The 19034-nt window shown below is 36.0% G+C and overlaps 1 protein-coding gene across 1 annotated transcript in view; it reads left to right on the plus strand.

Annotated features, from left to right (window-relative positions):
* The first annotated feature begins 662 nt into the window (after positions 1–662).
* The window catches only part of LOC149544731 (nucleolar/coiled-body phosphoprotein), a 39843-nt gene continuing 21471 nt past the window's right edge, over positions 663–19034 (plus strand). Inside the window, exon 1 of the mRNA XM_089795301.1 lies at positions 663–1101. Coding sequence (XP_089651427.1) covers positions 882–1101 — 220 coding nt within the window. The 5' untranslated portion in view covers positions 663–881. The remainder of the gene's footprint in view (positions 1102–19034) is intronic.

The raw sequence follows: 19034 nt of genomic DNA on the forward strand, positions 1-19034 counted from the left end.
AACTTCATGAACAATAACAATACCTTCATAAAAAGACTTGTCAAGTGCAAAACCACTATGTTCCATAACATCTCCTTATCCCTCTAAGGCAATTAATTGCCAACACTTTATATCTCCCAATTGCTGAAGGTTAGGTACTCTTTACCTTGGCGTGACACATGCATGTGGATTTATGGATTGAGGAGGCGTGAACCATAGACAGTCAAATCACAACAACTAGTAGGGTAGGACTGATCATGAGGGGAACAAATATTCAGTTGTGTGGAGGCATAATAACTATTAACTCCGTCCATCGTACATACAAGGGCATATAATCAAACTCACAACTTGTATCCACACAAGCTTGCAACACTACTGTTGCACTACATAGTCAACCTTTTTAGTTTTTAATAATTATTTTAATTTATTTTTACTATTATTTTTCTATTAATTTTCCATAATAGATTTTCTATATAATTTTTATTACATGATCATTTTTTGATTTGTGACAAATTAAATACAAATAAGGAATATTATTTAATCTATTTCAATTAATTTTTAAATTTAATCTTACTTAAATTAAAAAAATATTATAATTTACTATTATAATAAATTAAATTATATTAAGAAATAATTTTATTAATAAACACCTATATGATATAGACAAAATGATAGTTATGAGAACTCTAATTTTTTTTTCTTCCTCAAAATCCCCGATAGAATGCCTGAATTTATTTTTCAGGTTCAAACATAAATAATAATAATAATACTAAAAACACGAGATCAAATCGGGCAATATCGGCACACAATATCGTCTAGTGCGATTATGGTCTGCTACGTTTTCGAGACAGCCATTCTTGCTGCGCTGAAAACTTTAAAACCCTAATCAATCACCAGATCCCATGGAGGAACATAATGAGAACTTGTTTGCGGGGCTGCCTCCTCCATCTCTCGCCGAAGCGCCTCAGCCCTCTGCAAGGCGGGATGGCGCGAATGCCAATACAGAAGTTGAGTCCGTGGTTCCACGGAATCCACCACAAGTCCCCAAGGGTGCGCTTAAGAGGCCAGAGAAGAGGTCGGCAGCGCAGGTCGAAGATAACAAAGAAGTTGGGGATAAGGAAGGTTAGGGCTCGGTGTTAAACCATAACTTTGCAATCTTCAGTTTTGAGAGCATCTTGATAGCCTTTGATGAGAAAAATGTTCACTGAAAAAGCTTGTTGTTAATGTGGTTTTAGATCGGTCATTATCAGTAACATTGATACTTTGAAGCTTATTTTATTTATCATATAGTATGATCCGAAACCTGTTATACATTAATAGCATAACATTCTTGTATAAGTCGGATGCTCATGAAAAAATAAATATTTTAATTTTATAGTAACTGTTTTACTATTTCAATGGGTAGGAAAAGCTTACAAACTTAATTCCTCGAGGATAGTTCCAATACTGTGTTAATCAAATTTCTGGGATGTTGATAGCAGGAAATAGGGGTCGTGTTAATGGGACGTAGGGGATGGGACGCAGGATGGGATGCTTTTTTGAAGGATGACAATTTAAAAACAGGAAAAACTTTAAAAGTATTTGGATTTCAATTATTCATACACACGTCTTTCATCATATACATTATAAAGTTATATTATGAAACATTAGAGCTGAATGGATAATTCACTCGAGTTGACATATAAGCAACGAGCTTTCAATGTCCTATCACTTCAGTATGAGTTTCATTTTTCAAAATGCATATGCATAATAGAACAAAATAAAAAGCTGATAGGCTCTATGCACGATTGGCAAAATGTAGACGATCTAAGATACATTGCTGTTATGCTTATTTCACTTCCTTACCTAATCAAAATCAGACTTCGAGTTCGGTTCACCATCATATTGGAGGCTGCTTCATCCAATTGAACACTTGCTAACCCCACTTTTTCTTCTTCCTTATCAGTCTATAAGAATTGATAATGGTTAATAAGGAGCATCCTTTCAAATGAAGTGAAGTGAGTGATGCATTCGCTGTAAGTCCGAGGAATTCCTTCCTTTAAAAAGGTTCAAGTAAGCGAGGTGTGGTTGTTGCAAATGAACATTTGAATATCCCTTGCTTTTGTCACCACGTAATTCACTTAACCTATCATCCATATAAAAATATTATCATCTGTAGAGTCACTTGCACCTCAAGCATCCTTACAAAGAAAGTGAAGCAATTGGTACATTCTCTATAGGTTTGAGAAAATCCTTCCTTGAAAAGTATTAAAGAGAGTAAGTGAGTTGTGGCTGTTGCAAATGAACATTTCAATATCTCTAGCTTTTGCCACCACTTTATTCACCCAAACTATCATCCGTATGTCCTTTGTTGCATTGTTGATTGTATGCGATCTAAGAGATGTGCTTGTTAGAAATAGATAATATTGAGAGGTTGGGGAGGGGTGGTGGGGGAATCAGTATTCTACAAATTTTAGCCCATAGTTGGATATTATAAATTACTTTGCAACATGCATATGAAAGTAAACCAATAATGCTGAACAGTATATAAAACCATACACAAAGAGAACTCATAACACCATATTTTGTTAACTAAGGAAACCCTGGCCAAGGGAAAACCCCAGTTGGAATGGTTCCCACAAAATGATCCACTAAACAAAAGAATCCTGTGAAGTATATTGACCCTGTTAGGAGTCTATGAATTACATATAGTGTCTCAGTCCTTGTTAGAGGATTAGGCCCTGTTAAAAGCCTCAACCTTGTTAGGAGTTAGTTGTACAATTACAACTGTATGCAAGAAGAGCCCACTGCCCTAACACACAATTATACAATATAGTGCCTTTAAACAAAATGAGATAGATACAAAAATCTCTTTATTGTTGACTGCTGTACTTTGCATAGCTCTGATCTGACATCAGAATTTGCATCATAGATCTCTCATACAAGTTCGCATGTCATATACATAGTTCGCATACTCATCATATACTTTGGATTCGCACAACAACACCTATATCACATACTCATACTTCGCATGTATTAACTCTTTACTTGTACTCTTTTCTTTCACAAAAACTCTTGTGCAATTGGCTTGATATATTCACACGTTGCGCTAACTTAGGGTAAACATCTAGGATGTCGTCCCTACATAATTAAGTAATTATTTCTTGACCGAAATAATTCCCTAACACTTTATTCCCCTGCTTTGCTATAATCTATTTTGCTGTGTATGCTGCCTTTACTGGTATTTGACCTGTAACTTTGTCGGTACTGATCTGCGCACTTAGGTACGTCATCATGACACTCTGTACTACCTGTCCTTAACTTTGCATGTGTCAAATATCTTTGTAGCCTTTGCAATACCAAAAACTATCTCTGCATTGCTAGTGAAACTGTCTAACACTTGGACAATTTTCTGTCTCTGACTGTAGAATCTCCAACTGTATATTCTGCCATCTCACCCTGAGCCATATGTTGCCATAAATGACAACCCTAACTTATCCTACCTAGCCATATTGCCAACAGTGCTTGCAAGCTACAATGACCCAACTTTTACGTCAAAACATTAGTAAAAACAACTTTAACAAACATATTTTTTTTGCAATCCAATTGTGACAAACATGTTGCAATCTCTCACGCTTGCACAGGATGTTGGAATTGAACAACATGGTGATCAAAGTGAAAACAATGCCAATTCACACTAACATAGAATAACATAAGCCAAACAATTACACATATTCTGTAGTATGACATCAACATGATGAGGAATGGAGGAGGCAAACCTCACAAATAGAGTGCTCAACTTTTGTCATTGTGTAATTGTGTAATATCCCCAAATAGGGATAAGGGATAAAGGAAAACAACAATATTCCAAAATATGCAACAGAAAAGTCTGAAATTTTATTTGCAAATAAAAAACCCTTTGACAAACTCAGATCTGGACTTAAAATATTTATCTGATATTTCTACTAATTTAAAGAAATTTCTGAATATTATTGAGAATGAAAAAAATTACAAAAAACACTCAAAATCTGCCTAGAAATTTCAGAAACAACTCACATTATTTCTCCCTCATAATCATGAGATGAACATGATCAGTAACATGCAGATTTCTGGTTAAATGCCTCAATTAAAAACTTGAAAACCTTACCCCCAAACAATTACACATATTCTGTGGTATGACATCAACATGATGAGGAATGGAGGAGATAGAGCCTCACAACTATTGATAGAGTGCTCAACTTTTGTCACTGTAATAGCCCCAAATAGGGATAAAGGATACAACAATATTCCAAAAATATGCAACAGAAAATTCTGAAATTTTATTTGCCAATAAAAAAGCCTTTGGTAAACTCAGATCTAGGCTGTAAGTATTTATCTGATATTTCTACTAAATTTAAGAAATTTCTGAATATTTTGGACTACAAAAAAATTACAGAAAACACTTGAAATCTGCCTAGAATTTTCAGAAACAACTCACATTATGTCTTCCTCATAAGCGTGAGATGAATATGATCAGTATTATGCAGATTAAATGCCTCAATTAAAAACTTCAAAAGCCTAGCCCCATAGAAAAAGACCTCAGGAAACCAATGGTAGCTCTCACAATAATGCCCCACCTCTACTCTCAAATGTTAGCTTTAATGATGCACGAAAGTATGCAGACATATTGTTGTAGGTTGTTAAAATCCAATCCTGATAACTCTGAATCACACCATCCACAATGGCCTCTATGCCTGAAAATACAACTCTGGAAATTATTTGTTAGGGCATCATAGACCGAAGAACTTCCACCAGAACACACCACTTTGACTAGGGAGCCCGCAGGTCATTTGGAGACCAGGGATACTCAAGGGTTTCAAGCCTCAAGACAAGATTATAGCAGCAATAGAGAAAAGTCTGATCACATAATGAGCTCCAAGAAAACTCTAATATGTTATATAATAGCTCCTTAAAGAACGACTAAATCTTAGCCATAAATTCATTGCAAGTCCAATCCAATGCTCCAAATAAATTCCTAAAAAATGAGCTGATAGGCTCCTTATTTTCCAATGCCCCCTTGACCTATTTGGCACATGTTTGATAAGAATCACTTTAAGTACATGTCTCTTAAGTGATAACTCAAAAGGGGGAAATATAAAGCCTTTAGCCTAAGAGTCGCTTAAGTTGCATAAGAGGAGGCACCCATAACTTAAGAATACAATAGAGAACAAGCCAAAAACTCTCAACAGTTACCTAATGATGCTCTAGATCATGTTCCTCTTTGGTAGTCAAAGAAAATGATAACCAATGCATAGTTAAGTTTCAGCACTTGAAAACATTACACATCAATACAATGATAAGAATGGAGGGGATTGCCCACAAGAAACACCTAAGGAATGGATTCATAATTTCCAAACAACCTCTCAACACATCATGATTGCTTGGTCACAAATGATATGTAACATTTCATCTAAGCTGCCTAGAGAATAACCAAGCACATATTGAGACATAAGCATGACACAGAAACAATCACAACTAACCAAGGACAAAGGATAATGCTGAACTGAGAAGATAGGCATTTGGAGTGGACCCCAAGGAATAACCTGTTGGTTCTCAAAACCGCAAATTGGAAATCCAAGAGCTTGCCACTTCTCCGATAGGATCTTTCAATCAGTTCTGGCCAACGAACGAGAATCACCCTGATTCCCCTGCACTCTAGGCTCCGCTACACCTAGGCAGGTAGTCTTTCCCCTCAATCCTGATTACTCGGTTCAGAGCTTTTTTAAAGCAAATTTAAGCTTTGGAGTTCTTCGGCTAGCAAGGTCCTTGAACTCGAGTAAAATGAAACTGGATGCTGAGTGTTTGAATTGAATGGATTGTAAAATATTTGTAAATAATGGATTTGATGCTTGTAGGAAGGAAGTTATAGATTTTCTAACTTCAATAATAAAACAACTAGTGCCTTTGCTTATCCGAGCAATAGAGTCAACTTCAGTGAAGATTTTTACATGCAACTTTATAATGTTCTATGCACTTATACTGCCAACAATTAAATAATCAAGATGCGAGAGATCAAATATTTATGCAATCTTAAATTAGTCTAGATTGAACTTTAACTCCTTTGGTAGGGAGACAAACTAGACATAGATATGGAAACAATTATATATTTCACTATATCTATGATGATCCTATTTAAGATGTTAAATGACCATGTCTACTTATTTGATATATAAATTGTGTACAAAATTTCAAAAAATAATTACGAAGGATGAATCATCTATAGTTTAAATCTCCATGCCATTTATAAATAAACAAAGGACTTTTTATTTTATTATAAAAATAAAATAATTGAATTTATATTACAAAGTCATATTATTTCCATTTTCCTCTAGACAAATAATCTAAAATACTACTTGTAGAATATAGATGTTTGAATATTGAATCTGTCTTGTTCTGTTTTGAAAGTGAATATGTCATCCTTATTTATATCTTGATGTAAGGGGACATAACTTTTAAGTTCAAAACTTCACATCTTTTCAAAAATAAATTGCACAGTTTTATACCTGATAATAACACCTTTTCACTTTCTTTGTTTATTGTTTAACTTTAATAAGTTTGTTTATCATTCTTTACAAGTACTCCGAGCAGTAATATGTCTTTGAACCACATCGGCACAATCCTCATTGACTATGATTTATTACTGCATATATCATGGGCACATACTTAGAAGACAAACTGGATTTCTTCGGTCACCCTCCTATTGTAATAATATTTCTTATTATTAGTTATATGCGGCAGCTAAGTTGAGAAATATATGTCGCATATCCTTCAAACTTGTCTTCCATCAATGATATCAATGCATCTATTTTGTTTAATACATCCCCGTGAAATAATATTGTTATTTCTTGTGATGCAAAAGTCCTTTGTATGATCTGAATTGCCTTTTTTATGTGCCATGATTTGGTCTGTATAAGACATCCTTTTCTTACGTGTCCATCCTCATCCTCATGCTATTTGATATTCGGTGGGCTCTTATGGATCGCATTTGAAGTGGTTCACCATATCCAACTTCATACATATCACTATAGAGATCGTTTTTAGTTCCCTGCACCTATGGCTTCAAATTGCAATCGATAAGGTGTGAAGACATCATCATCAATCGCTCCATACCTGCACAAGCCCACTCTGTCTGGAGTATTTGATATCCGAATTCAAACCTTTGTATCGTTATTCATATGTATTTCTGAACTCTGTCAGGTATGGGCGTTAGGTGCGAGTTAATGAATATTTGATTGTTCTTTCGATGACAAGATCCCATCAACACATGCAAATAGTTGGGACTTGATATATAATGACCTAAATATCTTCCCATTAATGTTAGACTGTTGTTGTTGTTGTTGTAATAACCAGATTTTAATGTATTGATTACAACTCTCCAACGTTGCATATATTAATCACTGTTTCTGTGCCTTTTCAATGCTCATGGCTATATTGTCTGTGATATTAATAAAACTCAGGAAGCTGCAGAATGTGGTCCTGTAGTCAACTCCAGAATATTTTGGTTACTACTCTCGAAATAGTCCATGTCCACAGTTAACAGCACTCAAAGTATTAACCAAGTTGTTATGGCACTCAAATACCCAGCAACAAGCTATTCATTGATGCTTCTGTGGATTATTTGTTTATCTTTATGATTGAATTTTTCAGAAATTTGGCTGGGAGTGAAATGCTACAGGTGAGACTTGTTTTAACAAGTAAATGGCATAATGAACAGTGTGATGTTAAGTGTATCTGTTGGTAGCAAGTTTCTTAATATGGAATGTGTAGGTCTGAGCTTGACACACTTAGAAATGTGAGTATTGTCCCTGCTGATATCTTTATTCTGCAAACCTACACATACATACATATACATATATTGTATCTGCAAGGATGTTTATACTGTGTACTCCTTCTGTAACCACCCAAGGCCTTTTGCTTCACAAAGGGTGCACCAAATTGATCAAATGAGTCCCATAGGTTTTGTTTATAATCTACGTATAACAGATCACCAGGTAAAAGAAACACATTGTGCTTGAAATTCTGTACATTGAACCTGTCCACTCTCTTGAGGCATCAAAAGCACCAACTTATTATGTTCATTCACTCTCCAAAAAAGGAGACTAGAATTTAGGCTCCATCATAACCTTCCAATAATTTTTTTTCAAAAAGGTTTAAAGTGCTCTTTGTCCCCAAATTTCCTTGTTGGGACCAACTAGCATTTGTTGCTATTTAGCTAAGTTGTCAGTGCAGATGCAGGTTTGAAATTTGCTCAATTTTTTTTGGGCTGGGTTTGGGTTCATCCATATAATTTTTTAATTTAAAAAAAAAAGTATGTTACAGCAAATAAGTTCATACACCACTATGCTAATATTAAAGCAACGTAGCAAAATAGACCACCACATATATTAACAATTTAGTTCGAATGACATAACAAAATGTCAAAATACACCACCATATCAATGTCTCAGTTCAAAAACAATAATGTCAACATTACTAATCAATCATATGTGATCAAATATCATCAAACAAATCATCATCTTTATGCAGTTGCAGATTAGAAGCACAAATATTGCCACTAGGCTACTAGCATCAATACTCTCAGGACCGGCCTCAAGATCAGCTTCAACATCAGAAGTATCTCACGATCACTATCATCAATTGCAAGTGCATCAAAGTGGGCTTCCAACTCTGCAGTCTCTGGTTCAACATCCCAACATTTTGCCTCCCCTTTTTGTAAGTATTCTCTTTGTGAGTTTTGAGCCTCAAGTTTGAATGCACAAAGAGCAAGTTATCTGCCTTCTTGGAGTTTAGTCGGTTGCGTTTTATTGAGTGTATGAATGAGTGTGTGCTTGAGTTGCTCTCAGGTGATGATGAACTAGCAACCTATCAAGATTTACAAATTTGAACTTAAGAGTGAAGAGTTTTGGGTATTCATCAACAAGAATTTAGAAATTAGAATCTTAAGATTAAAAAACTTGTGATAAGATTTTGACTGCACTTGGTTGCAAATGTTGGTACATTTGTCCATGGAAGTACCACCATTTATGAGCATCAACATTGTTTTTGTCTTCAAGAGCTTCAAGACCACAATCATCGGTTTTCGCAAAACTCAAATTTAGACCTCATTAGAGGTCATAGGTGCCCGAGAAAGAGTCTTTGAAGGGCTGCGTTGTACCCTTGAGCAACTTTAGGATCCCAATATGTGGCAACTCTAGTGATACTCCCCTTGAGGACTAATTGGCTAAAAAAATTGGGGCTCAATGCAAGGGCAACTAGATGCATTGTACCCTTGAGCAACTTTAGGATCCCAATATGTGGCAACTCTAGTGATACTCCCCTTGAGGACTAATTGGCTAAAAAAATTGGGGCTCAATGCAAGGGCAACTAGATGCAAAGGGGTAGTCATTTTGTTTCATCTGTTTATCATGATTACCTCTAGCTCCTTGAAGAACTTTTCGTCAAGATCTTCCTATTTCCAATTAATGATATTTCCAATATTCTCAATCATGGAGTCAATGTCGTCATATACCTCACCCAAGCAAGGCCTATCCATGTCAGTGTATTGGATCATGCCCAATATAGGCTCGGTGGACTTCGAAAGGTACTTAGTACGATCCCACCAAGAGTCATCTAGTGTCAATGCTTCAATGGAAGCTGCCTTGACACTATTAGATTGCCTCCATTTGCCCCAATTAGCATTGATTACGATTCTAGACAATGTCTCTTTAACCTTGACAAGGTGTCTCAAAACGATAGTGTTGGAGGCAAAGGGGGTCTTGCCGACCTATTTTAAGATCAAAACAATAATAAATTAAAAACTAAAATCGAGATTAAAATTAAAATTTAAAAACATGTAAAGTTTACTGTTAGAAATGGAAAAAGAAATCTGTAAATAAGCAATACCAGGAAAGAATCTAAGTGAGTAAATGCATGAAAAGATATTACCATAAAATAGGAGAGAGAAAGCTTGAAGCTCCAACATCATGAGACAAGATATTTGGAAAGGGGAAAGCAAAGAAAACCCCTTGTGACATTATGAATGAGGCATGAAAAGCCTAAGAAGAAAGAGAGAGAGAGCAAGAGAGCAATTGCTCATACAATAATTGAGAAGAGGAAGAAACTTCATTGTTAAATGAGAGAAGAGGGTCATCTCTTAAATAGAGATGAGAGAGAGGAGTTAGAATGTAACTCCCATGTCTATGAATGCCACCATTCATAAGTGTGTGAGGCCAAGTGTGAGATTCCTCTTAAGGAGGAATAATCTAAAATTAGAAATTACAATAAATATTTGTCCTCACATATTCCACTAGATGACAAAATAAGATGTAGTGGAAAAAGGACAAAAAAGAAATATATTAGGATACCTTGGCTTATATCTTAATATATTACAACAATAAAGAAAGGAGTTCTAACCTTGGTTTATAAATACACCAAGGAAAGATTACAACTTCTAACACCCCCCTTTAATCTTTACTTGGGGTAATTACATCAAAGGGTATTAAACCCATAATTTTTACAAAAATCTGCAACTTAATCTTCAATATGAAGTAATTTGATTGTCTTCAAGCCATATGGTACATTTGCAGATCCAAGAGAAGTACACGAGTCCTTTGAATGTGATCAAGTGGAAGCATAGACACATCTTCGAAAAGGTTCCTTGATGGATCACCTGGAACAAAAATAGAGAACAAAAAACAATACAACTATCCACAAGTAGAATGCCATCATATATGAAAATTCGAAATCCTTTTGAATAAGGATAATAAAACTCTCATAGAGAAACAATGAGTAAAACATGTTACCACAAAACAATGGAGATAACCTGATATCAAGATAAAGTATATGCTCAAAAAATTGTCAACAAGGACAAAAAAAGCTTGATCAATGCTCTTATGAAAAGAATATTATACTAATGCACAAATGACCACAGACAAGGCCAACTAATGATACTTGCATCAATCTTGCATCAATCACGTGGATATAGACAATCCACTTAATGAATCATCCCACTGCAAGCTAATGGGGGCGTCTCTCCATAACATGCATGACTCATGATCTAAGCAATAATGTATGCAGATCATTATCACATTAATATATGAAAATAACATAAAGGAGAGACATGCTGATCAAAGTAGAATTATCATGATTTTTGTTAGGATAATCAAAAGAATGGATTATGAGGATATAACAACATATTGCCTTCAAATTGGATCAAATTATCTGAATTTGGAAGGGAAACTCCAATAATAACATCCTCTTCATGGAGGAACAAAAATGGAACAACATGGAGGGAAACTCCATAAAAATATTATCCTATCAAATGGAACAGATAGGATCAAATGGAGGGAAACTTCATATAAAATGAGTGCATACCAATATAGGATGGAGGGATACTCCATGGGCCAGATAAGAAAACTATGTATCAGTTATACTGAGGGGACCTACATAGTTATCCTTGAAAAAATTGGCTCCCTATGCAACTCAAAATATCATTTAAATCATGTAGATCAATGGTATAAAACCATAAAGTTGCAACATGGGCATAGAATGATGCTATAAAAGCATAAAAGTGCAACTATGGGCACATCAAAATATCACAATGAAGGCAAATGTGTAAGATTACTCATAATCCAATTAAGTAAAATGATTTAAAGAAGATCAACTAAATATAGATATCGGGTATAAAACGCCATTGAGGGTAAACATGAGTACTCAATTCATTTTGTGAAGGTATAAAGGATGGACCCACCATTAAAACAAGAATCCTCCTGAATTATTATAAATGAGGATATTTACTTCTCAAAAAAAATTATCCTTAAACTTCTCCTTTTTTAACTTAAAACCACGTAAAGGAGAAAGAGAGATTTAAAATAAAATATTGCACTTGTCTGACAATGAATGATAAAATGTCAAAAATTGATTGACAAAGGCAATGATAAAAGCAATGAATGATTTCATGCCAAAAATAGGTTGACAAGAGGCAATAATAAAAGTAAATGATGCCTTTGTCAAGAGCTAAAAAAAAGAAAAAGAATCTTGCATGAAAAGACAAGAAAATGTTACTAGGAATAGTAGAGATATGTTATAGCAGACTGACAAAAGGTGAGAGAGCAGCAATCAGTCTGATTCTGCTTTTAAAATTCTCACCATAACAAGCAATCATCTAAAAAAAACTGAAAAGAAGCAGAGAAATTTAAAGAAGTTTTCTTAGGGAAAGACAAGGGTTTCATTGCGAACCCAAAATAGAGTGGCAAATAGTCGTTTCAAAGGCATCTGAAACGCCCAATTGTTGATCTTCACCCATAGAGAGATCTGCCAAGCACCCGATGTCAACAGTGGCACATTTCCTCAGACTGGAGGAATCTGCCAAAAGAAGGTCGTCATTATCATAAATCTGGCCATTGTCTACTGTTGCATGGGCTAAATTGGCAGATTTTTTTCTTGTGTCTACGTCTCCGACTGTGCTAATTAATGGCAAGTCCGTCCTCGTTGAGAGCGGGAACGTCTACGTAACGCAGGAGATCAAAGGAGAGCTTCCTGCGGGAGGCCATGGATTCACACCAGATATAATATGCCTAAGGTTTTAGTATATTACGATGGAATGAAATCCTGGCGAGGGAGATGCCATCATCGCATGGAGGAGCAAGACACGCCAGCAGAATGGCCGTGCCTATCAACGCATGGAAGAGCAAGATATAAGGAAACCCAAAGGGCAATTGAACAAAGCACAAATATATAAGCACTACAACAATCAATATGAAGTAATTTGAAGAAGGCTTCAAAAATTAATTTAGAAGAAGCTTCATACATTTCTATCGCAGCCTGATTGCCCAAACCGCATTCAAAAAATATAATACTTGCCAGCTTGCAGATATGAATAGCGATGTGGAGTTTGTGAAGGTGAACCACGAAGAAAATAAATCTTTGTGTTATAGCTTGAACATACATGTTCTACCCTTTCTTCAATTCTATAGAGGCGCTCAGGGGCGTCTGTGTAGCTCCAGCTGTACCAATGGAACTATAAAGAAGTTTAAGGATGCTCTTGCAAAACACAACACCCCAAGATGCAACATTGGATCTCCAGTGGGTCTTGGGGAACGTGAACTCTTAGCATTGTCAGAAAATAAATCTCTATCATTCAACATGCTAGTACATGTTGGATCTGTGGAAGTTAAAGAGAAGAAGATTTTTGTTGGGTCTGATAAGAAGTTAGAGGATTTGGTACCTATTGGTGCTGGTAGGAAATTGGAGGAGTCTGTGCCTCTTGAATCTAGCCAAAAATTTGATGATCGAGCTTTTTGGTAGTAGTATTCGTTACTCGCCCGATGCCTCGAACACGCAACCTCCATTAAAACCAAACCCCGAGGCATCGGAACAACGCACATACAACACCAATCTGCACAGTTTTAGGTTCATGGAAAAGCGCAGAAAAAGCAGATCAGGGGTATCAAACGACCGTTCTATGATGAAAGAAATGGAGGGGTTTCTGCAGAATGCTTAGTGGAGAAAAAAAACTTAGGGGTTTTCTAATGTATAGAATGTTGGCGAATGTGTATAGAATGTACGTTGGCGATTACCCTGCTGCACATTATACATTATCGCAGGAAAGTGGGGAGTTTCAGCATAGAGTTGGATAATCCCCCACAATATGTGGGGAGTTTCAGCTACACCAACAATGGAGGCCAATGCTGGCATGGTCACAGGATCTCATAACAGGAACGAGCTTGTTTTGATTCGCCATGAAGGAGAAGTCGGTCCAAAGCCTCTGAAAGATTTGGACGGGCAGAAGTGCCACATTTGTGGAGATAATGTGGGAGTGACAGCTGAGGGGGAGCTGTTTGTGGCCTGCAATGAATGCGCATTTCCAGTTTGCAGACCCTGCTATGAATATGAGCGTAAAGAAGGAAACAAGTCCTGTCCTCAATGCAAGACCAGATACAAGAGGGACAAAGGCAACCAATTAAATAGTTGGAAAGCCAGAAAGTTTCTTGACGAACACCAAACATCAACTAGCTGTACCACTTACAGCTGCAGTTATATTCAGTGTTAACAGGGTCCAGTACGCATCGCATGATAAGATCAATAAGTTCATCTGCTCCACATCCAGCGAGCAAATAAGCTACATCAAGACCTGAATCATCAGCAAGTGCTGCCCGTAAACGTCGACTCTCCGGATCAGGGTATATGTAAGGAAATTCCATTTTTCCCAATGCTTCCATTACCTCTGGCGGGGGGCCATAAGGAGGATATTTCACCACCACTAGAGTGGTATGGAGTTCCAGAGGGCACGGTCAGTTTAGCTATTATCATGCAGGATCCTGATGCACCTGACCCAAATGATCCCATTGTCCCATGGACTCACTGGGTTTTGATTAACATACCCCCCACGCTTAAGGGTCTCCCAGAAGACTTCTCTCTGAAACATTATGGGCAAGACAGTGAGTATGCAAGTATAAAAGAGGGTGTCAATGATAACAGCCCGGGAACATCATTTAGATCTTCAGACAGCAGTTTATGTGCACAAGTAGAAATTGTGGATGTGTCTGTAAGGGAGTTCATTGAATGAAATGCTGGGACAAGGTATTTCATAGGAAATCAAAAGAAATTTAGTGCGGCTAGCCATGCCAAACAACGGCTTGCAACTCTTCTTGGATGGTCTCAAGGGGGAAAAATCGGTAAAAGAGAATGGCAAATGCAAGAACTCAAACCAGATACAACAGAGAACAGGTCAAGAACATCAATGAGCTCCCATTTCATGCAAGATGACGGGTTTGAGAATCCATTAACACTACGGGAAAACCACACTACATTTTGCGGCTGAAAGGTATGAATTGGGGGCATCGCTATTCAGGGATTTGAAGCCTTCCCTGCACCCATTGGTTTTTGGGTGATGCAACTGAAGGCAGAGATGAGCCTCCTTTTTAAAAAAAAAGTTACAACTGAATCTAAAAAGTAGAGAGAGAAAAAACTCAAGAACAATAGTTCTATAGCCTGCGAGCTTTGCAAGCATAGCCAACATTTTAGGCATAGGAAAAAATTGGAAAAAAAATTCATTTATCAACAATATATCAAAACAAGAGTAAAAAAAATGATATCTAGATAGGAAAACCCTTTTGGTGGCAAGCCTGCCAAAGGGGGTTAGATGAAAAACTAATATAAAATAAGAAGTAACCTGCACAAATTAGAGCACACAAAAGTTAATTGGGTTTGGTGGTAAACCAGCCAAATCCAAAAAAAATTCAATTTCTTCCATCTTAAGAAGATTAAAGAAGAAATTAGTGAAATCTCTCTCAAGAGTCTCCTTCGAATCATACCTTCATGCAAACACTCAAAACAAAGATTAAACTGCTCTGATACCATGTTAGAAATGGAAAAAGAAATCTGTAAATAAGCAATACCAGGAAAGAATCTAAGTGAGTAAATGCATGAAAAGATATTACCATAAAATAGGAGAGAGAAAGCTTCAAGCTCCAACATCATGAGACAAGATATTTGGAAAGGGGAAAGCAAAGAAAACCCCTTGTGACATTATGAATGAGGCATGAAAAGCCTAAGAAGAAAGAGAGAGAGAGCAAGAGAGCAATTGCTCATACAATAATTGAGAAGAGGAAGAAACCTCATTGTTAAATGAGAGAATAGGGTCATCTCTTAAATAGAGATGAGAGAGAGGAGTTAGAATGTAACTCCCATGTCTATGAATGCCACCATTCATAAGTGTGTGAGGCCAAGTGTGAGATTCCTCTTAAGGAGGAATAATCTAAAATTAGAAATTACAATAAATATTTGTCCTCACATATTCCAATAGATGACAAAATAAGATGTAGTGGAAAAAGGACAAAAAAGAAATATATTAGGATACCTTGGCTTATAGCCTAATATATTACAACAATAAAGAAAAGAGTTCTAACCTTGGTTTATAAATACACCAAGGAAAGATTACAACTTCTAACATTTACTAAACTAAAGTGACTAAATTTCTAAAACATGTTTAAGTTTTAAATAGTTGAACTTACCTTCAAGACCTCCAATTTCAAGAATTGTCTAAATATGGCTTGTGTCTTATGGTGGTCCTTAACAAACATTTGGATCTCCTATGCCTCTTCATACTTTTTTTTCTATCTATGCAATCTTAGTGCCAATTTTTTGCAGCATTAGGTTGAGTGCATGCACAACGGAAGGTGTCCAAAAAATGTGTTTGAAGCACTCCTCAACCAATAAGTCAACGACATTGTCGGTTACTACTTGAACAACATTTTGAGGACCAACTTGTTCAATGGCTTGGATGAGAATGTTTGTAATGAAAGGACCATCCTTCACCGCTCCTTTACAATCCATATCTTTCAAAAACATTGCCCCTCTTGTGAACACTGCAATAACATTCACCAAAAGACGATTTCTTGCATCTTTCCGTCCATTAGATACTATTGTCACTTATTTTGATCCATGAACCCTTGATGGGCTGCATGGAAGCCTCTACAATTGACACCTCTCTATCCGATAGAGTGGTGTGTACCTTCTCATAACTAGCTCTTGAACCCCTTTGGAGCCTCATTAATTTCTCTCACCATTTGTTGCCAATATGGTAAGCAAACAACATTAAATGCCTATCCATTTACATAGACGCATATTGCTATGGCTTGATCGACAATGTCTCTAGCTTCACTTAGAAATGTTGTTTCCAATAGCCCAATTGATCTCTTATTTACAACCAGTTGTTGAGAAGACAAGGATGAATGGTCCTCTGTGGGGGGTTCATTGAGAGTGGTAGTTGAATACAGACGTTTTTCCTTTCTTGAAGGCCTGTAACTTTGCAACGAATGAAAAGAATTTGCCCTCCTAACAACTTTATCTGCTTGTTTTTGTTCTTGAATGTATTTGTTCACAATTTGGTTTGGAAGGAGGGATTTAGGTAGCACTCTGTTTACTCTTGGCTTCCTTGTGCAAAATTTAATGCCTTTCTAGGGAATAAAGCACAAATGTGCTTTCACTCTTCTATAAGAGATCTTTGCAATGATTGCAAATACACACGTAACCTCCTCCACCTGGCATTGGTTAAATCATTTCCACATACTTTTAAAGTGGGGAGCATTTTTGTCTATTTTAAAGAGGGGGTTTCGAGTTGTAGAAGCACTTGTAGTTTCAGCCATTCTTTGAATCTACAAACAACTAACAAAGCAATAGAGTAAAATTTTTTTATGATTTAGAATTGAAAAAAATAAAATAAAACTAAGGACTGACAAAATCAGTTCTAATACTAAGAATTGTAGTATCACATACACAATCAACGATCTCATACTGCTCGTCTTTTAGTTGGATTACCTGTAAAAGCTCAAAATTGTAAAAATATCCTTATTGATAATGGAAATCTTAATCTCATAACCATCATTTTGAGCTGCCATCTTGCTGAAGTAACATTATCCAGTAATGCATTTGCATGTATCCTATTCTTAGGAAAAATTTAATTCATTCAGTGTCTTTGGAATTCTGTCAAAGGTGTGGGATGCAACCATATAGCCACAAATTTGCATTTTCTTGAAAGAGCATGTCAAACATTGGCTGGACAAAATGCGTGTTATTTGCTTGATTGCAAAGGACATTTGTGAGGAATGTATTGTAGAATAGACTTTTCAGTATAGGATGGGGAGGAGGATTTAGGACATCAAGGGCCACATGACAACAAGGCTATTATTGATTATGGGAGCTGTTGTATCAACAACGAACATGTAATAAAAAAACAAACATGTAATAAAAAAGGTTAAAACTAAAAAAACTCACCTCAACCTGTAGCAGCATTCACGGGCTCTATTGGTAGAAGACGATGCTGAGGAAGAGTGGAGGTGTGTTGTCGAGGAAATGGGGGAGGAGGAGGAGTGTTGTTGGAGAGTTGGATAATCTTAATATAGTTGAGAATGTGATTATATTCCCAAGTTAGTATTATTAATTGAACTTAATATTATTAAAACAAATGATTATTGAGAATGACATTGATTTTACTAAATTCACTAACTTCTAAATATCATTGGATTTTATATTGATAATAGAATTAAGATTGGGGATAGAGTTAATTCTCATATTATTCAAAATAGAAATAACTTCTCATATTATTCAAAATAGAAATAACTTCTAATACTACTATTATTATGAATAATTAATTGCCAAACATTACATCATTTGAAATTTGGTAGGTCTACGATGTTACCAAAGAGGGGCTTGTATAATTCCAAATAAATGGGTCTTATCCCGATAAAGGATAGGGTTCATCATTCTGAATTTTTTTGTGAAACAAACTTGGACCTGTAAACTTTGAGGAAGTCCATAGTTGGTGTCTAGGCAACTTGGATAACATCTACATCCTTTGATTATAAATCCCAATAATATAATTTGATAACTAAAATGACATATTATGAACATGACAATTGATTAAATAAGTACGAATCATGATCAACCCGAAAAGGGGACATTATAAGTGGTATTAGAGCAATGATCTTGCCATCCTGCAAGGTAAAAACAAAGTAAGGGATTATTTTGGTCAATAAAGATATAAAACTGTTATATGCACATCTTACTATATCAGATGATTTTGAGCCTTGAAAACATGATAAAATAAGTGATGAACATATATAATCATATATATCATAAAAATATGGCTAAGATACTCAAATAGCCTTAGTAATTGAAGAAATGTGGAAGCAATTCAAGAGATGACGGTCTAAATTCCAAAAGGATAGTTTCCAAAATAATTTGGGGATCAGTGACCCTGAGTGCCTTGAGGGCATTGTAACAAAAAGGCTTAAGGGCTTGGATTTGTAAACATTGAGATAAGCTATCAAGTGGAGTCTAAAAAATTTGGATTGTTTCCAAACCTCCTCTCTCCCACATCACTTTATACGCTCGTGTCTTCATATATTCATGCATATGTTCTTAGATATGTACTCTCAACGTGATTCTACAAGGTATTTAGGATAATAGAATAACTTAAGAAAGATCAATCTAGCTATCATTCAACTCACTCTAAGTGTTGTTACAAAACTCCATGTAAGGAGAAGACACATATTTGC

The sequence above is a fragment of the Cupressus sempervirens genome, chromosome 8 (genome assembly GCF_028749045.1).
Source record: "Cupressus sempervirens isolate cs-2001-9-10 chromosome 8, ASM2874904v1, whole genome shotgun sequence".
Taxonomy (NCBI): Eukaryota; Viridiplantae; Streptophyta; class Pinopsida; order Cupressales; family Cupressaceae; genus Cupressus; species Cupressus sempervirens.